The sequence below is a fragment of the Nothobranchius furzeri genome, chromosome 3 (genome assembly GCF_043380555.1).
Source record: "Nothobranchius furzeri strain GRZ-AD chromosome 3, NfurGRZ-RIMD1, whole genome shotgun sequence".
Lineage (NCBI taxonomy): Eukaryota > Metazoa > Chordata > Actinopteri > Cyprinodontiformes > Nothobranchiidae > Nothobranchius > Nothobranchius furzeri.
In genome coordinates, this window is record NC_091743.1 from 66,182,834 (window position 1) to 66,200,084 (window position 17,251).

The 17,251-nt window shown below is 45.6% G+C and overlaps 1 protein-coding gene across 2 annotated transcripts in view; it reads right to left on the bottom strand.

Moving 5' to 3' along the window:
* Window positions 1-274, bottom strand: part of cfap20dc (CFAP20 domain containing) — a 40,428-nt gene extending 40,154 nt beyond the window's left edge. For both annotated transcript variants that reach the window (XM_054730659.2, XM_070549397.1), the window contains exon 1: window positions 78-274. In XM_054730659.2, the coding sequence (XP_054586634.2) occupies window positions 78-98 (21 nt within the window). In that variant the 5' untranslated portion in view covers window positions 99-274. The remainder of the gene's footprint in view (window positions 1-77) is intronic.
* Window positions 275-17,251: the final 16,977 nt, after the last annotated feature.

The window sequence follows — 17,251 nt, forward strand, 5'->3', positions numbered from 1 at the left end:
CAGTTCAGCCTAATACTGCGTTATGTGCTCTAAGAGCAAATATTCTAATTAGTCACGTTTACGTCATTTATACTTACCTGGTAACTATTCCTGAACATTTTCGACACGTAAAAACAAAACAATGTACGGGCGGTTTAACGCAAATAATGACCCTAACTATAGGTCATGCCGCAGCAAAAATGTTGAACGACAAACTAAAAGTTTAGAGTTGTATTTATCGGGTACGCACGAGCACGTACTTTCATGCGTTAAGGCAGAGACGTGTGTTTAGCAAGACGTGCTGTCTCCATGGTTACCAGAGTTGCGCAGCCGCAACACTCCGACTGGCGCTCACAGCACGAACGTGACTCTTAACAGGTGCAATGTTGAAATGAGTTCCCCCTCACAAAATAACCCTAACCCTTACCCTAACCATAACCAGCTGTCACCAAACTGTATGTTTTGCATAAATATAATTTCTGAAATAACTTTGTGAAACACGATTTTATCTTTGTTTTTGGGTTAGGACACGCAGTTATTGCGAGTGGATGGTTCCAAGTCGCAGCTGGGTGGAAAAGAAACAGATCTCCACGGGGCAACTCATTTAGACATAACACCTGTTGGATCCGATTTCTAAATGAATATATTGATTATTCACCAACTATAATGTGACCGAATAGCAGCGTAACGTTAGGCAGGTAGTACTGAATCGGTGTGCGTGTTTGTTAATTATTAAATTACTATTTTTATCCGTCAAGTTCACCTTTATGATGATGTATTTTATAAACATGTGTGGTCATATAAAAAATGCACTGGTTTATGAATCATTTACTTGACTCAGTTCAAAATAGGCCTGTTACAAAGTTTAAGATGAAAATGTTTGTTTTTTTAAAATACTTTTTTGATTGCAGCTTCAGCCTAAAGAATGGATGGCTTGTGTAAATCTGCAGCAGAGAGAATGAATATTTCATTTCTAAACAGTACTACATCATTTCTGGATGTAATGTGGTTGACGGATATCAAGGTCCAAAATTACACTTTGCATTGCTAAATTGCAAATGAAATTTATAATTTCAACATTTAGTGTAGCAACTTTGGACATTGAATGTGGTATGCACTAGCCTAGTGAACTAGACCAAATTCTTGCTATGCAAAGTTTACATTTATTTAGTCTGGTTTGCCAGGCTAAGTATGCACGGGACAAGGTCATAAAATGTCAGGAAGTGGTGGTGGTTGCAGTAAGCCCTAAATTAGAGCCCTGCACGGGCCTAAAATCTGAGCCCGTGTCCGGCCCGGCCCGATGGGGTGGAGCCCCAGCCCAACCCGGCCTGAAAAGGTTTTTAGGATTCTCTGGCCCGACCCGAGCCCAACGTTTTTTTTAACCAACTAAATGAAAACAAAGGGCGTCAATCCTGACCAATGTGTTAAAAGACGTACAGGATCCGATTAATTTGTTTTTCCCTCATTTACAGTCACGGAGATGACGGCGCATTGGCTCTGGTGGTAATCAAGTTAAATTTTATCTCTTTCCAACAATTTTCACAAGAAAACAGAACAGACAAAAGCAGGGCTTGTGTTGACCGGATAGTTCCCGTATTTGACCGTTTATTTTGACGGAGAAAGAATAGGAAGAATTACCCCGACGCATGCAGACAAACTGACATTTTATTCTACGCACATCGCAGATGTAGCTAAATCACCCAAGAAAAGATTCCCATCTGAACATCTGAGCTGGACACTGCTCAGCGCAGCTCGCTGTCAGCGCATATGTGCACAGCGAGCTGAAGATGTGGAGGTTGGCTTGGAGCATGTCGCAGAACCAGAGCGCATGCGGGAAGATTCCTCCGACTGAAGCGAGTGTTTTCCAAACCCGGTCTCTCAGAGAGACTTGTTACTTAGAAAACGTTCCCTGATTATGAAACTTTGGCTGAATAGTGCTTGTTCCTTTCTCCAATGTGGCAACGCATCCAGGAGCCGTCTGAGGAGAATCCCAGAATCTCACATCCTCGTCAGCTCAGGAAGCGCCTATATGATTACGCACAAGCGTGACCCGTCAACCCGGTCTCACAGTAAGACCGGGTTGGGCCTGTTCATGTTTACGCAGACAATCTTTTCATAAAATTGACTTACAGATATAAAATTAATTCAGTAAAATATAAAGCATTTTATTTAAATATCCAGTCATTATTTTACAAGCACAGAGAGCCGCATCAGATTCAGATCAGCGGGAAGATTCCTCCGACTGAATTCAGTCGGAGGAATCTTCCCGCATGCGCTCTGGTTCTGCGACGCGCTCCAAGCCCCTCTCCACATCTTCAGCTCTGTCAGGCTGATCAGACTGGATGAAGGAGACGAACAAGGTGAGACGTTTAACAGTTTTATTATTTCTCTGGTCGTATCTCTGTGAGGAAGAAACGATGACTGAGATGAGAAGCCGGTCACGGCGTCTTCCATATATAGCCTTGCTTGGCTGTGACGTGGAGGGAATCCCCGCGAGGAGCACGCTGGGAGCTCCCCACGAGGGGCATGTCGGGAGTTGTGGTCCGAAGGTCAGCCGGGAGATACCTGAGTCCTGACAGGACCCCCCGGTCCAGGGACGGCTCCAGAAGTCCCAGCGCGACCCCGGCGGACCCAGAAGTCAGAGATCAGGGAAGGGTCCAGGATGGACCGAGCCGGCTCCCAAGAGCGTTCCTCGGGGCCATAGTCCTTCCAGTCCACCAGGTACTGCCAGCCCCGACCCCTGCGGCGAGCGTCCAGGATGCGCCAGACGGTGTAGATAGGCTCACCGTCGAGGAAGCGGGCAGGAGGCGGCGCCGGAGCCGGAGGCGGGAGAAGGGAGGACTCCACATAGGGCTTGAGCCGGGAGGTATGGAAGGTGGGATGGATGCGGAGAGTAGCCGGCAGCCGCAACCGGTACGTGACCGGGTTGATGACCCTTTGGATGGGGTATGGGCCGAGGAACCGAGGGGCGAGTTTCTTGGACCCGGCACGGACCCGAAGGTCAGCCGTGGACACCCAGACCTTGTCCCCAGGAGCATAGGAGGGACCAGGACGGTGTCGACGGAGATGCTGGTGAGCATAGCTGGTGTTAGCTCTGGTTATGGAGGCTCGTGCTTTGATCCAGGTGCTCTTGCAGCGTCTCACCATGGCTTCCGCTGCCGGAACGGCGACCAAGGGTTCTTGGTGGGCAAAGACCGGGGGCTGGAAGCCATAGCAGACCTCGAAAGGGGACAGCCGAGTGGCAGATGAGGTGTGAAGATTGTGGGACAGCTCCGCCCAGAGGAGGTATTTAGGCCACTGCGAGGGTTGAGCCGAGACAAAACAACGAAGGTACCGACCCAGCTGTTGGTTAGCCCCCTCCGTCTGGCCATTGGTCTGCGGGTGGTAGCCTGAGGATAGACTGACCGATGCTCCCATCAGCCGACAGAAAGCTTTCCAGAACCGGGCCGTGAACTGGGGCCCCCGATCTGAGACCACGTCGACTGGGAACCCGTGGAGGCGCACCACGTTCTCCAGGAACAGTTCTGCTGTGCGTTGGGCTGAGGGGAGACCCGGAAGGGCGATGAAATGGACAGACTTGGAAAAGCGGTCCGTAACCGTCATGACAGTGTTGAGGTTATTGACCGGCGGGAGACCCGTGACGAAGTCCAGCCCCACGTGGGACCAGGGGCGGCTGGGCACCGGAAGAGGTCGGAGGGCACCAGCCGAGGCCTGGTTGGGGTTCTTGGAGTGGGCACAGACGTCACAGGCGCTGGTGTATTCTTTCACATCCCTCGCCATGCCTGGCCACCAGAGGGCTCACTGGAGGAATTTAAGAGTTCTGGAGAAACCAGCGTGGCCAGACAGGCGTGATGAGTGGGCCCAGGACAACGCCTCGCTGCGACAGGCCGTGGGGACATAGAGGCGACCCGCGGGGGTCTCTGGAGGCGCGGTGTCGTCCGGAGGGCGTTCTGGATAGCTTCCTCCAACGGCCACCTCAGTTGGCCCAGGAAGCGGTGTTCCGGGAGGATTGGCGCTGGCTCGGACGAGGGCGTGGAGTGGGTGAATTGGCGGGAGAGGGCGTCCGCCTTCTGGTTCTTGGCTCCCGGGCGGTAGGCGAGATGGAAGTCGTAGGGTTCAAAGAAGAGGGCCCAGCGAGCCTGGCGAGGGTTAAGCTGCTTGGCAGATTTAATGTGGGTCAGGTTCCGATGGTCAGTCCAGATCGTGAAAGGCCGAGTGGTGCCCAGAAGCCACTGCCTCCATTCCTCCAATGCCCATTTTATGGCCAGTAACTCACGGTCGCCCACACCGTACTTCTGCTGGGTGGTGGAAAACTTCCTGGAGAAGTAGGCGCAGGGATGGAGCCTGTCGTCGGGCCCGCCTTGAGACAGGATGGCGCCGGCGCCGACTTCAGAGGCGTCGACCTCGACCACAAAGGGAACTGCAGGATCTGGATGGCGGAGGATCGGGGCCGAGGTAAAGCGGGTGACCAGGTGGCGGAAGGCCCGAATGGCGTCGGGAGTTAGACGAAACAGCTGGCCAGGGGAGCCTGGTCGAGTGAGAGAGGTGAGAGGGGCTACGAGGGTGCTATAGTTCTTTATAAAACGGCGGTAAAAGTTGCAGAAACCCAGAAAAATCTGCAGTTGTTTCAGGCTGGTTGGCAAGGGCCAGTCCTTCACCGCCTGGATTTTCTGAGGGTCCATGGTTATCCCTTCGTCTGCGATCATGTAGCCCAGGAAGGATATGGACTGCTGATGGAAGGAGCATTTCTCGGGTTTACAGTACAAGTTGTGGTCCAGGAGCTGGGTCAGGACGGCGCCAACATGATGGATGTGTTCGGCCTCGGATTTGGAGTAGATCAGTATATCGTCCAGATAGGCGAACACCCACCGTCCCAGCATGTCGCGGAGGACATCATTAATGAGACGTTGGAAGACAGCAGGGCTATTGCATAGTCCGAAGGGCATAACCAGGTACTCCCAGTGGCCGGTGGGTGTTATGAACGCGGTCTTCCACTCATCCCCGGCCTTTATACGGACCAGATTGTAGGCGCTCCGGAGATCCAGTTTCGTAAAGATCCGTGCCTGGGAGATGGCATCCAGAGCGGTAGTGAGGAGCGGCAGAGGATGGTGGTCCTTGACCGTGATCTTGTTCAGACCCCGATAGTCTATGCAGGGGCGAAGATCGCCTTCCTTTTTCTTCACGAAGAAGAAGCCAGCGGCACCCGGAGAGGAGGAGGGTCGGATGAACCCCTGCTGGAGGGCCTGGGCGATGTATTCTTCCATCGCTTTGGTCTCGGGAGGCGCGAGAGAGAAAAGGCGCCCGCGGGGAGGACTAGTTCCGGGTACCAGCTTGATCTCCATATCATATGGCCGGTGAGGTGGCAGGGAGGTGGCGCGCCGCTTGTCGAACACCGCGGCCAGGTCCCGATAGGGCAGCGGCAGGTGGGGCGGTGTGGAGACGGGGGCCGGTGTGGAGCCGGGGCCCCCGTCCGGAAGACCCGCCGAGGATGGAGGAGGAACGAGGTGGGTCTGGCACGAGGTCCCCCAGCCCAGCAGGCGGTTCTGGGACCAGGAAATATGAGGGTCGTGGAGACGGAGCCAGGGGAACCCCAGGATTAGAGGAGAAGAGGGAGCAGAAATGACCAGGAAATGGAGGGTCTCCTGGTGGCCTTGGGTGACCATACGGAGTGACTGGGTTCGGTCTCGGACTGGGTAGGGTTGGAGAGGCCTACCGTCCACCGAGGTCACTGGTATAACTCTCTCCAGGGGTTGTAGGGGGATCCGTAGGCGTTTTGCCAGATCTAGGTCCATGAAATTGTCCGCGGCCCCCGAGTCCACCAATGCGTTTACGTGGAGTGAGGCCTCACCATGGAGGAGGGTGACAGGAATAAGGAGACGGTTAGTAGCGACAGGGGTAGAAGAAGACCCAGACTGAGCGACCCCAATACTCAGTGGGGCCCCCCGTTTCCCGATCATAGCGGGCAGTCCAGGCGTCGTTGGTCGGGAGAGCCACAGTAGGCACAGAGGCCCTCGCGCCACCGTCGTTGTCTCTCCTCGGGGGGAAGGTGGCCGAGCTGCATGGGCTCCTCCGCCAGCATGGGTACAGGAGCTGGCGTGGGTGAACGAGGGCGAGGCACCGGCGTCCTGGGTGGACGCGTGGATAACTTGGGTCGAACCAGAACCCGCTGGTCGATGCGCAGCGCCAGATCAACCACCTCATCCAGGGTCTGAGGCAGCTCCCTTCCCGCCAACTCATCACGGATGTAGGGTGCCAGCCCCTCCAGGAAGGCGGCCCGCAGAGCGGAGTCATTCCACTGCAGCTTGGCGGAGATGGTGCGAAACTCCGACGCATAAGCGCACACCGAGCGTTCTCGCTGGCGGAGTTTGAGAAGGCGTGTCTCTGCTCCCACTTCGCTGCTGGGGGGAACAAAGGTCTTCCGGAGAGCGGACACAAACGCAGCATAGTCGTTGCAGGCAGGGGATTTGGAATTGTAAAGCGCAGCAGCCCACTCCGCGGCGCGTCCGGAGAGCAGGGAGGTGAGATGCGCCACTCGGGAGCGCGCAGATGGGTAGCGTCCAGGTTGGCACTCGAACTGCATGTCCAGCGTGGCGAGCAGACCATCGGGGCTCCCCATCTCCCCGTTCCACCTCTCCGGCACGCTGAAGTGGGGCTCCTCCCTAGGAGCAGAGCGGGTTGGCTGCTGGAGTGCAGCGATCTGTTGCTGCTGATCGTTTGCCTGTTGTTGGAGAGCCGTGAGAGCCGTGGATAGACGCAGGGTGTGGTCGGACAAGGAGTTCACCTTGGTGTTGAGCTGATCTACCATGGAATGCAGCTGCACGTTCTCGTGGCGGAGACGATCGATCTCTGTCGAATCTACTCGGATCTCAGTCATCCTGTCAGGCTGATCAGACTGGATGAAGGAGACGAACAAGGTGAGACGTTTAACAGTTTTATTATTTCTCTGGTCGTATCTCTGTGAGGAAGAAACGATGACTGAGATGAGAAGCCGGTCACGGCGTCTTCCATATATAGCCTTGCTTGGCTGTGACGTGGAGGGAATCCCCGCGAGGAGCACGCTGGGAGCTCCCCACGAGGGGCAGGTCGGGAGTTGTGGTCCGAAGGTCAGCCGGGAGATACCTGAGTCCTGACAAGCTCGCTGTGTACCTTATGTAGTACACGCTGACAGCGAGCTGCGCTGAGCAGTGTCCAGCTCAGATGTTCAGATGGGAATAATTTCTTGAGCGATTTAGCTACATCTGCGATTTGTGTAGAATAAAATGTCAGTTCGTCTGCATGTGTTGGGGTAATTCTTTCTATTCTTTCTCCGTCAAAATAAACAGCCAAATACAGGAACTGTCCGGTAAACACAAGCCCTGCTTTTAACTGTTCTGTTTTCTTGTGAAAATAGATAAAATTAAACTTGATTAATACCAAAGCCAGGCGCACTGCGCCGTTATCTCCGTCACTGTAAATGAGGGAAAAACAAAGTGATCGGATCCTTTTCTGACCTTCCCCACCTGCAAAGTTTAATTACAACAATCAAACGTGGATTTGTATTCTGAACAGTCTAAACATGTTTTAAAAAGAAACGTATGACAAAAGTGGCACCTGCTCAGTAAAACCACCAACAGGGTGAAAAATATCAAAATATTGTCGGCAGAGACGGGCTACAACTTCTGGATCCATTTATATAAATTGTTTTATTGATTATCGTCTTATGAAAGATGACTTTGACGTACACGAGTGACCGGTACTGGCTGCTGTCACCTGTTGTGAGCAGCTCTCTGCTGTCTGAGGGTAGGCCCCGCCCACAACGGTCGCGGCTGCTGTGGCTCCCAGTGTTTTCTTTACTGTGGGAAATGAGTAATAATGGCTCTTTGATGGGAACAGGTTGCCGACCCCTGGTTTAAGTGTTTCAATTTTTTTTTATGAATTCGATTAAAAATAAAGGCGCCCGGCCCGTGTCCGAGGTAATTATACAGTCGTTGGTCCGAAGCCCGGCCCGAGGTCTGTCGGGCCGGGCCGGGCCGAGGCCCTAGGGCTTCAGTGCAGGGCTCTAACCTAAATGCAGGTGAGCAGGAACAGCAAGCAGACTAGCAGACAAAATAACTGGTTTTATGATTAACAGAAAGTGGGCTGAAACAGCAGGAAAATGCGACAAAGATCTGACAAAGACAAGCACAAGGGTTTAAATACATGAGGGTAATCAGGAATCAGGTGGGTAGGATAACAAGGGGCAGGTAAGTCCAATAAACACTTACCAATGGGCGAGAGGACAACACATCAGAGGGAAAAGGAGTGGATCCTGACAGAGTGGTTTTGAAAATGCATAATTTTCAGGCCCTCTGAGCTAAAACCCTTGCGGATAAAGAAGATTGTGGGATGAAAATCAATGTAAGTTCTTAAAAATGATTTTAAAAACATTGCTAAAGAGCACAGTTTATCATTCCATCAAAACTGCAAACACCCCATGCTCTCTCTTAACCTGAGCTGACCGAGGTGAAGTAGAAAGCTGTTGTGTGCTCAAATAAGCGGAGACTTTAAAAAAGAAATCATGAACTCTGCACTTTCAGGGGAGAAAAGAAAGAGAAGGGCCCTATCTATCTGATCAGCACAGTTGAAAACTGTAAATCTTTGTTAGTATTTGGATGAATTTGTGCCAATGTCATGGGCTCATCTGTGAAGACACGGTTAGCGCTCAGCCATATAACTGAAGGAACACGTTGTGACATTAAGACAATATATTTTTCATAGAACATGTTCCATATTTCAACAGGACAATTTCAGCAGTGCTGCTCAGTAGAAAAGTCTTAAGTGCTGAACTGGCCTTGCTTCACACAATACCTTTAAAAATTGTCTGCACCTTATTTTTAAAATAAATAAAATATTGAATAAATCATAAACAGGTGTCCTTGAACTGACGAGCAGCAGAAATCTCACATAAACCAAAGGAGCATTTCAAACATTTGTGAAGCATGAAAAAAAATGAGGTGATGCAACTCAGTGTGGTTTTTAAAACACACTGCTAATAATACATTAAAAATAGGTAATCTATTAAAATAAATGTTCAAATTCAGTTTGATGGATGATGCATTTTGTCTGTTGGGACCTAATTACCAGAGGTGTGGATTCGAGTCACGTGACTTGGGTTCTAGTTAGACTTGAGTCATTATTTGAATGACTTCTGACTTGACTTGATAAAATCTATACAGACTTACGATTTGACTCGGACTTGAACGCTAGTGACTTGCAACTTGAATCAACTTGCATCTGTTGACTTGATGATGACTTGAGCATATTTGATATTTTAGCACAAAAGTGGCACAACATGGACAAAAATCATAAATCATTCTTGGTTCTGGGTTTGATCTTGTACTGCTAAATGCAGCAGCACTTTGTTTGTAATCAGTTTCAGTTGCACTTCCTGCTTGTTTGAGCAAATAAATGAAGCTTTAAGAAGCTTTATTTCTGGAATTTATTTATTATCATTCTCATTACATTGAAGTTGGACAGATGACTTGAATATGACTTGAAACTTTAAAGTTAAGGACTTGGACTTGACTTGGACATCCACATCATTGACTTTGGACTCAACTTGGACTTGGTTGTCTTTGACTTGGACTTGAGACTTGACTGGAAAGACTTGTGACTTGGAAAGCAGTGACTTGGTCACACCTCTGCTAATTACTGTTATTAATAATAATATGTGGACCGTTTACTACCAGATTAGGAAATTAAGTAAAAAAAGTGTTTAATTTATTTGGAAAGATTTCATTTTTTCCACTATTTCCTAAAGTTTGGCTTATGTTGTTGTTTCTTTTTGTAAAACACACATTCAGCTTTAAATTTTACAATTTAATGTTAACAACAAGGAAAACAATAAAAAAAACATATATTTTTTATTTGATTCTAAGAGAATCAATAGAACCATAATGTAATGTGTGGTCATAATGGAAGGTAATAAAGTTTTTCAATATTCTAACATTGAGATAATTATAAGATAAGATGTAATGAATTAAATCTGCTCTATTCACCAGCATGCATGTCAGTCAAGCCAAACTAATAAAGATGACCTGCAGTAAAAACTTTAAGTGAATGAATTCAATATTTATTTAAATATCATATAATAGAAAAAAATATATTTTATTAACAAGCCTCAAGAAAAAAAAATCATTTAGAAAAGGAGTAGAAAGAAACTGATACTTAAAGATTCCTACCAAATGGTCTGAAGAACCAATCAAGTTGTCAAAAATAACCCTAATCCACACACCAAATCATAATTAAAATGAATAGATTATTTAAATAAAAATCAGAACATCATTTTAATCTCTGCAAGATTTTCTCTTTTCTCACTAAAGACAACAGGAATAAATATTGTACCTCCTTTACTTTACCAAAAGGGTAAAAATAGACCTGTGTAAAAGTTTCATCTGCTCTTGAAATAAAAATCCATTATTGTGTCATTGTCACTCGCTTTGTTTACCCGAGCACCGCAGCTATTACAAGATCAAAAAGATGACTTTTAATTAGCTACTGAGGGAGAATACGTCCGGAAGTAGAACCGTATGTCTTTGTGCTTATTAACATTTCTGCATGTCTTACTTCAAAAAGTAGGTGGTCTCAGTTATTTATGGATTTGGAACAAAAGAGTCCACACAAAGAGAAATAGTTCCAGTCACACCTATGACTACAGTGAGTTGGATTGTGTTTGAACCAACACCGCTGCCGTTGTTTTTAATGTCACCACGTTTTCCCTGCGAGTCATTTTGTTTTTAACACCGAAACGACTTCAGACGTAGACGCAGAAGTAAACATTTTTATAGGTCAGAATGAGAAAAACACATCGAGCAGAAAACGAGCAGCCGCTATGCCAACTCTTCCAACAACTTTCTGACCCAGTCAACCCGTCCTCGTGATTCCCTTTTGTCCAGTGTGAAGTATAAATGATATGAGATCACGTACGTTGCACGATATGATTTTCCCGGGCACATTTCCAGTTTATCATTCGCTTTTCTAACGAGTGGAAGACATTATGACCTGATTTTGTTTAACTTCTTGCCTTAACAAGTTATGCCTCCAGGGTCTATTTTATTCTCAAGTTGGCATGCCTGTCATGTTCACATGTGAGATGGAAACAATTACACTAAACCCAACTGCTCTATGTAGGCCACTGGTATTCATCTTTAATTATTTCATAGCTGAAATGACAAAACACTTGGTCTTGAACTTGAAAATGATTGCAGCAGATATTCGGCTTGTTGTCTCAACTCTTTGTTTAGAAGATGTGATATTTTTTGTAACATGAATTAATGTTCTCACAAATCTGGACTGAGTTTTTGGGCGTTAACTTCCTGTGAGTGCAGTGGATCTGGGGACTCCTCTAAACCAGTATCATGTACAATAGTCTCGCTACTAAAGTGAAGGACAGGTGTAGGATTATTAATTGCACGATCTATCCAACTAAATGCCTTTCTGTGGATAACTGTGTCGTTAGGACACTGGATCCAGAAGTGTGAGATGCATCAGCAGAGCTTGACGCTTTGAAAGACTCATAACTGACTTCCTTCTCTGCAAAAAATAAATAAATAAACTGGTTTGATGTTGATTGGGACCGACAGCGTTATTAGAATAAAGGCTGGCATGCAGTGAACACTGATGAAGCCGGTATGGCAAAATCAGTTAATAAATCAGCTCTTGTTAGCATACTTGATTATGACTAATTATCTGCTCATTATTTTGAGAATAATCTATTTATTTAGTCCATTGAAAACACTTCAATTACTGTTGACAGTGTTTGCTATGGGATGTTATGGAGGGTCGGTCAGTGAAGATGCTTTCTCTGCAGCCAAAGTTGTCAAGAGAAGGTGTGAATGAGGTTGTTGTTTCACGTTAGTCATCTGGATCATCTGTTGGATCTACATGGTGTTTGAATGCAGGGAGTGACCCACCCAGGCGGCTGCAGCTCAGTAGCTACATACACCAGCTGCCTTCTATCTTAAAGCTATTTGTATTGATCCAGTCTGGGTTTTTCTTCCAAATGCTCATCAACGCTGGAGCGTATGCTTCTAACGTCATGAAAAATGGAACCGTCCACCACGAGATAGAGCAGGCGGCGGTTCTCCAGCAGAACAACAATCTGCAAAATCAAAGTAGAAACATCCTCTCATCTGAGTGGATTTTCTTTTAAAGTTCTCACAATTAAAAGCTTAAGTGAATATGACAATTAATAAACAATCACCAAAGTATGCTCACTGTTCTCTAACCTCTAACCATAGAACATACATTTTTAAGAGAAAAGATGAAAAATAGATTACCCGCTGCTCTTGTGCGAAAATAAATAGTTTGTGAGGACATCTGTGAGTTTGTTTGTTTTCTCTGATTGCTTTTGTATTGATTCACAGTTGAAAGTGAATGGGTTACAGGCGTTACATTTTGGGAGGCAAAATTTGATTCTTTGCTTTTCTGCTTTTGTTTGCCTAATGTTGTTTTTAGTCGTATTTGATGTGTTTTGTGTTCTTTCTTTGATATGCCATGGTATTGGAACATAAATCCCATCTTAAGACACAAAGACCAAGCTCACTTGTTTCTTTTAATACATTTGCAGTGGTCTCCAGTACAAGTGAATGTCTTTTGAGTCGATCTCTGTGGGGGAAAGAAAGCTGGCGCTTCTGTTTCAGGAACCAGAATGTAGCCGAAGGCGTCGAACACGGCAGGATTTTGATTCTCATTTCCTGATATTCAGACATGCCTCTGATTGGCTACCAGCAAGCGTGACTCTACCACTGACTCCTTTTGCTTTAACCCTCCCACTGTCTTTATGAGTGACCCCGCGAGGAAAGTTGACCATTGAGCAGGATTGATGGTTTATCCCTTGAGGTCCACGTGGCAGGGAAGAGGTGGTGCTCACTCCTCACCCCTGCCACATCGACCCAAGGGATAAACCATCAACCCTGCTCAGTGGTCTACTTTCTTCGCAGGATCACACCTATTAGAACAGTGGGAGGGTTATAAATTGGTGTTTTATCTCCACAAATAACACAATCCTCGAGGAGTTCTGCTATGTTGTGAAGTTGCTAATGTAAATGGTTAGCTTCTACTAGCCAAGAAGTGCTCCACTCTCTCCTGGACTCTAAATCACCACCAGCCTTTCTTGCTGTGAGGGCGAGACCATGAATGCTAATTTATGACATTTGTGGCGTAGAACTGACTAGTTTATCAAATCCAAGAGTTTCTCTGTCTGTCTTCTATTGGTGGCTAGGGACCCTGTGACATTAACTCCAATGGGCTTCAAAATAGGCCTGCATGTGAAACTCAGATTAACCAAGCACATTTCAAACATAAGTAAAAAATGGTTTCTCACTGAACGTGGTTTTTAAAAGGGGTTGAATACTAGTTTAATCACTACATTTGCAGTGGTCTCTAGTAGGAAGCCTTGTAAGGCTTGGGGGTGGGTTCAGATGCACCTGAATCAGGAAGTAGAAGTCATCTGGAGGAAAATGGTAACTTCTGACTGCGAGTTTTGGACTCTTATTTTGTGATATTTGGACATCTCACATCTGATTGGCTAAAAGCAACACAACCCTACTGACTCCGTTTGCAACATTTAACCCCACAACTAACACAAGCCTGGAGGAGTTCTGCTGTGTGGTGGAGTTGCTAATGCTAATGGTGCTAGCAGAAGGTAATGTGGGTGTAGGATTGTTTTCATGTTCAGCTTGCATGAAAAAGTCAAGAGTGACCAATAATGTTTTTTCAGTGTTGCACACCTTTAATTGGACAATATTTCTTAAACCTATTTGTAAGAGCTTTATCTCTTTAACAGGATCGGTACATTACTCAAAACACCTGCTGTAGTGCTTTAAATGTCAGGCAGCAGATCTTTTTTCACTGTTTTGTTACAGTGGTGCCGGTGCTCGACAGACTCGCTTTTGTCAGGGCAGCCAAAGTAGTTAATCACCACCAGGGTGGGAATGTGTGTGTGAATGACTGGGTTGCAAAGCGCCTTGAGGGGCTGTAGAACCCCAGAAGGCACTGTATCAAATACAGACTATTTGCCATTCCGTAAGTACTAAATAAAAAAAAACATACAGGTGCTGGCCAGTAAATTAGAATATCATCAAAAGGTTGAAAATATTTCAGTAATTCCATTCAAAACGTGAAACTTGTACATTATATTCATGCAATGCACACAGACCAATGTATTTCCGATGTTTATTACGTTTAATTTTGATATTTATAGGTGACAACCAATGAAAACATCAAATCTGGTATCTCAGAAAATTAGAATATTCTAAAGGCCAATGAAAAAATGTTTGTTTCTCTAATGTTGGCCAACTGAAAAGAATGAACATGAAAAGAATGTGCATGTATAGCACTCAATACTTAGTCGGGGCTCCTTTTGCCTCAATAACTGCAGTAATGCGGCGTGGCATGGACTCGATCAGTCTGTGGCACTGCTCAGGTGTTATGAGAGCCCAGGTTGCTCTGATAGTCGTCTTCAGCTCCTCTGCATTGTTGGGTCTAGCGTATTGCATCCTCCGCTTCACAATACCCCATAGATTTTCTATGGGGTTAAGGTCAGGCGAGTTTGCTGGCCAATCAAGGACAGGGATACCATGGTCCTTGAACCAGGTGCTGGTGGTTTTGGCACTGTGTGCAGGTGCCAAGTCCTGTTGAAAGGTGAAGTCTGCATCCCCATAAAGTTGGTCAGCAGCAGGAAGCATGAAGTGCTCTAAAACTTCCTGGTAGACGGCTGCATTGACCCTGGACCTCAGGAAACAGAGTGGGCCAACACCGGCAGATGACATGGCACCTCACACCATCACTGACGGTGGAAACTTTACACTGGACCTCATGCAACGTGGATTCTGTGCTTCTCCGCTCTTCCTCCAGACTCTGGGTCCTTGATTTCCAAAGGAAATGCAGAACTTGCTTTCATCAGAAAACATAACTTTGGACCACTCAGCATCAGTCCAGTCCTTTTTGTCCTTGGCCCAGGCGAGACGCTTCTTGCGCTGTTTCATGTTCAAGAGTGGCTTGACACACGGAATGCGACACCTGAATCCCATGTCTTTCATGAGTCTCCTCGTGGTGGTTCTTGAAGCGCTGACTCCAGCTGCAGTCCACTCTTTGTGGATCTCCCCCACATTTTTGAATGGGTTTGTCGTCACAATTCTCTGCAGGGTGCGGTTATCCCTAGAGCTTGTACACTTTTTTCTACCACATTTTTTCCGTCCCTTCGCCTGTCTGTTAATGTGCTTGGACACAGAGCTCTGCGAACAGCCAGCTTCTTTAGCAATCACCTTTTGTGTATTGCCCTCCTTGTGCAAGGTGTCAATGATTGTCTTTTGGACAGCTGTTAAGTCAGAAGTCTTCCCCATGATTGTGGTGCCTTCAAAACAAGACTGAGGGACCTTTTAAAGGCCTTTGCAGGTGTTTTGAGTAAATCAGCTGATTAGAGTGGCAGCAGGTGTCTTCTATATTCAGCCTTTTCAGAATATTCTAATTTTTTGAGATACCAAATTTGGAGTTTTCATTAGTTGTCACTTATGAATATCAAATTTAAATGTAATGAACATTGGAAATACATTGGTCTGTGTGCATTGCATGAATATAATGTACAAGTTTCACGTTTTGAATGGAATTACTGAAATATTTTCAACCTTTTGATGATATTCTAATTTACTGGCCAGCACCTGTAATATAATTAATTAATGGAAATGTTCCTACTATTATTTGACGCAGACATCAAAAGGCTAAAATCTAAACCAAAGGGCATTAATATTAAAAATATAAGATCCCTGCTGGCTTTTGTTTCTGCAGCTTTTCTTCTAACAATGTGCTCTCATTATTAGAAGATTGTCTTCTGTTAATATGTTTGCATCAAACACTTTCAAGATTGTTATTTGACGTCTGCGGTGCAATAAAGGCAACATTCTTATTCCTGTAAGGTTTTCTTAGTGTTTTTTTAACCAGTCATAACTCTAAATTATATGTAAGGCCATGCAATGTGTATGAACCACTAAAATTCAAACATCATTAGCAGTTCTTCTAAATGACGCTCCAATACGTAAAAACACAAGTTATTTTCCCAGGCATTCTAAATGACTTCTTTCACTGATACGGGAGCGTTATTGCTAACCTTGGTTTGGTATTTTCACATTAAAATTTTTTAACTTGGGGTCACGGCAGAAGTAGCTCTAAATGCAGTTAATAACGGCGTAATTTTCTACAGACGCCGGTATTTGGTTCATTAATTTTGTTTATTTTCTCATATCAGGAGAAAATTGCTACATTAGCCTTTTTTTAAACTGCAAAAATGTGTTTTTTTACTTGAAAAGCAAAAGGGAATCCCACATGTTTCTGTTCTATTTGTCTTATTAGCCGTTAATTTAAACACGCTTTGCCCTACATATCAACACAAACCTCTAATCTTTTTGTCTGTCTTAACATCTTTCCTCCTTCAAGACACTCGGCCAAACTTTGCTTACAAGCAGCAGATTTTACCAGAAGGAGTTAACCAGCACTCTGTGAGGTTGAGCAAAGGCTGAGCCTCTGGTCTAATAAACACTATCACCTTGAAGGCCAACTCTTCTTTTATATCTGAAGACATATTTAGGTCACGCTGTTCTTTGTTTTACTCTTTTATAAGCTTGTATTCAGCTACTCTGCAAGGATTACCACCGGGTAAATGAAACCATGTCCGTTACAAATAAAATCATTCTCAAACCCTCAGATTTATTTTTGTTTTATTTTGTTTTTCCACATGCATCAACTGGCTTTACATACGTCAAACGTTTGAAACCTTTCAGGCTGTTCAAGGGTTAGTTCTTTAAAGGTGTTGATCACTCATTTTATCAATACATTTGCAGTAGTCACTAGTTGGAATGAATGTCTTACTGTGGGGGCAAAAAAGCTCTAATGCACCTGAATCAGGAAGTACAAGTTGGCTGGAGGAGAAAGAAGCTTTAGACTGTAGAGTTTGGATTCTTATTCACAGACATTATATACGTAGATGCCTCGTGGACTGGCACTGCCTATTGGATGCGACGTAGTAGCAGCAGGCTGCCATCTTGGGTTTCCATTCGTCCCCAGTGTATTTATTTCTACTGAGGAAAGTGTTTACCCAACAAAAAAAAAACACATTTTATTGTCGTTTTTCACAAAATCAGGCATATGGTGTGGTATGATAGTTCAAATATAAATAAAATGAGAAAATGAAAAAAATTAAAATGTAAAATCCCAACAGGTAGGATAGAAAAGTCAATGGCACGTGGTCTATTTTCAATAG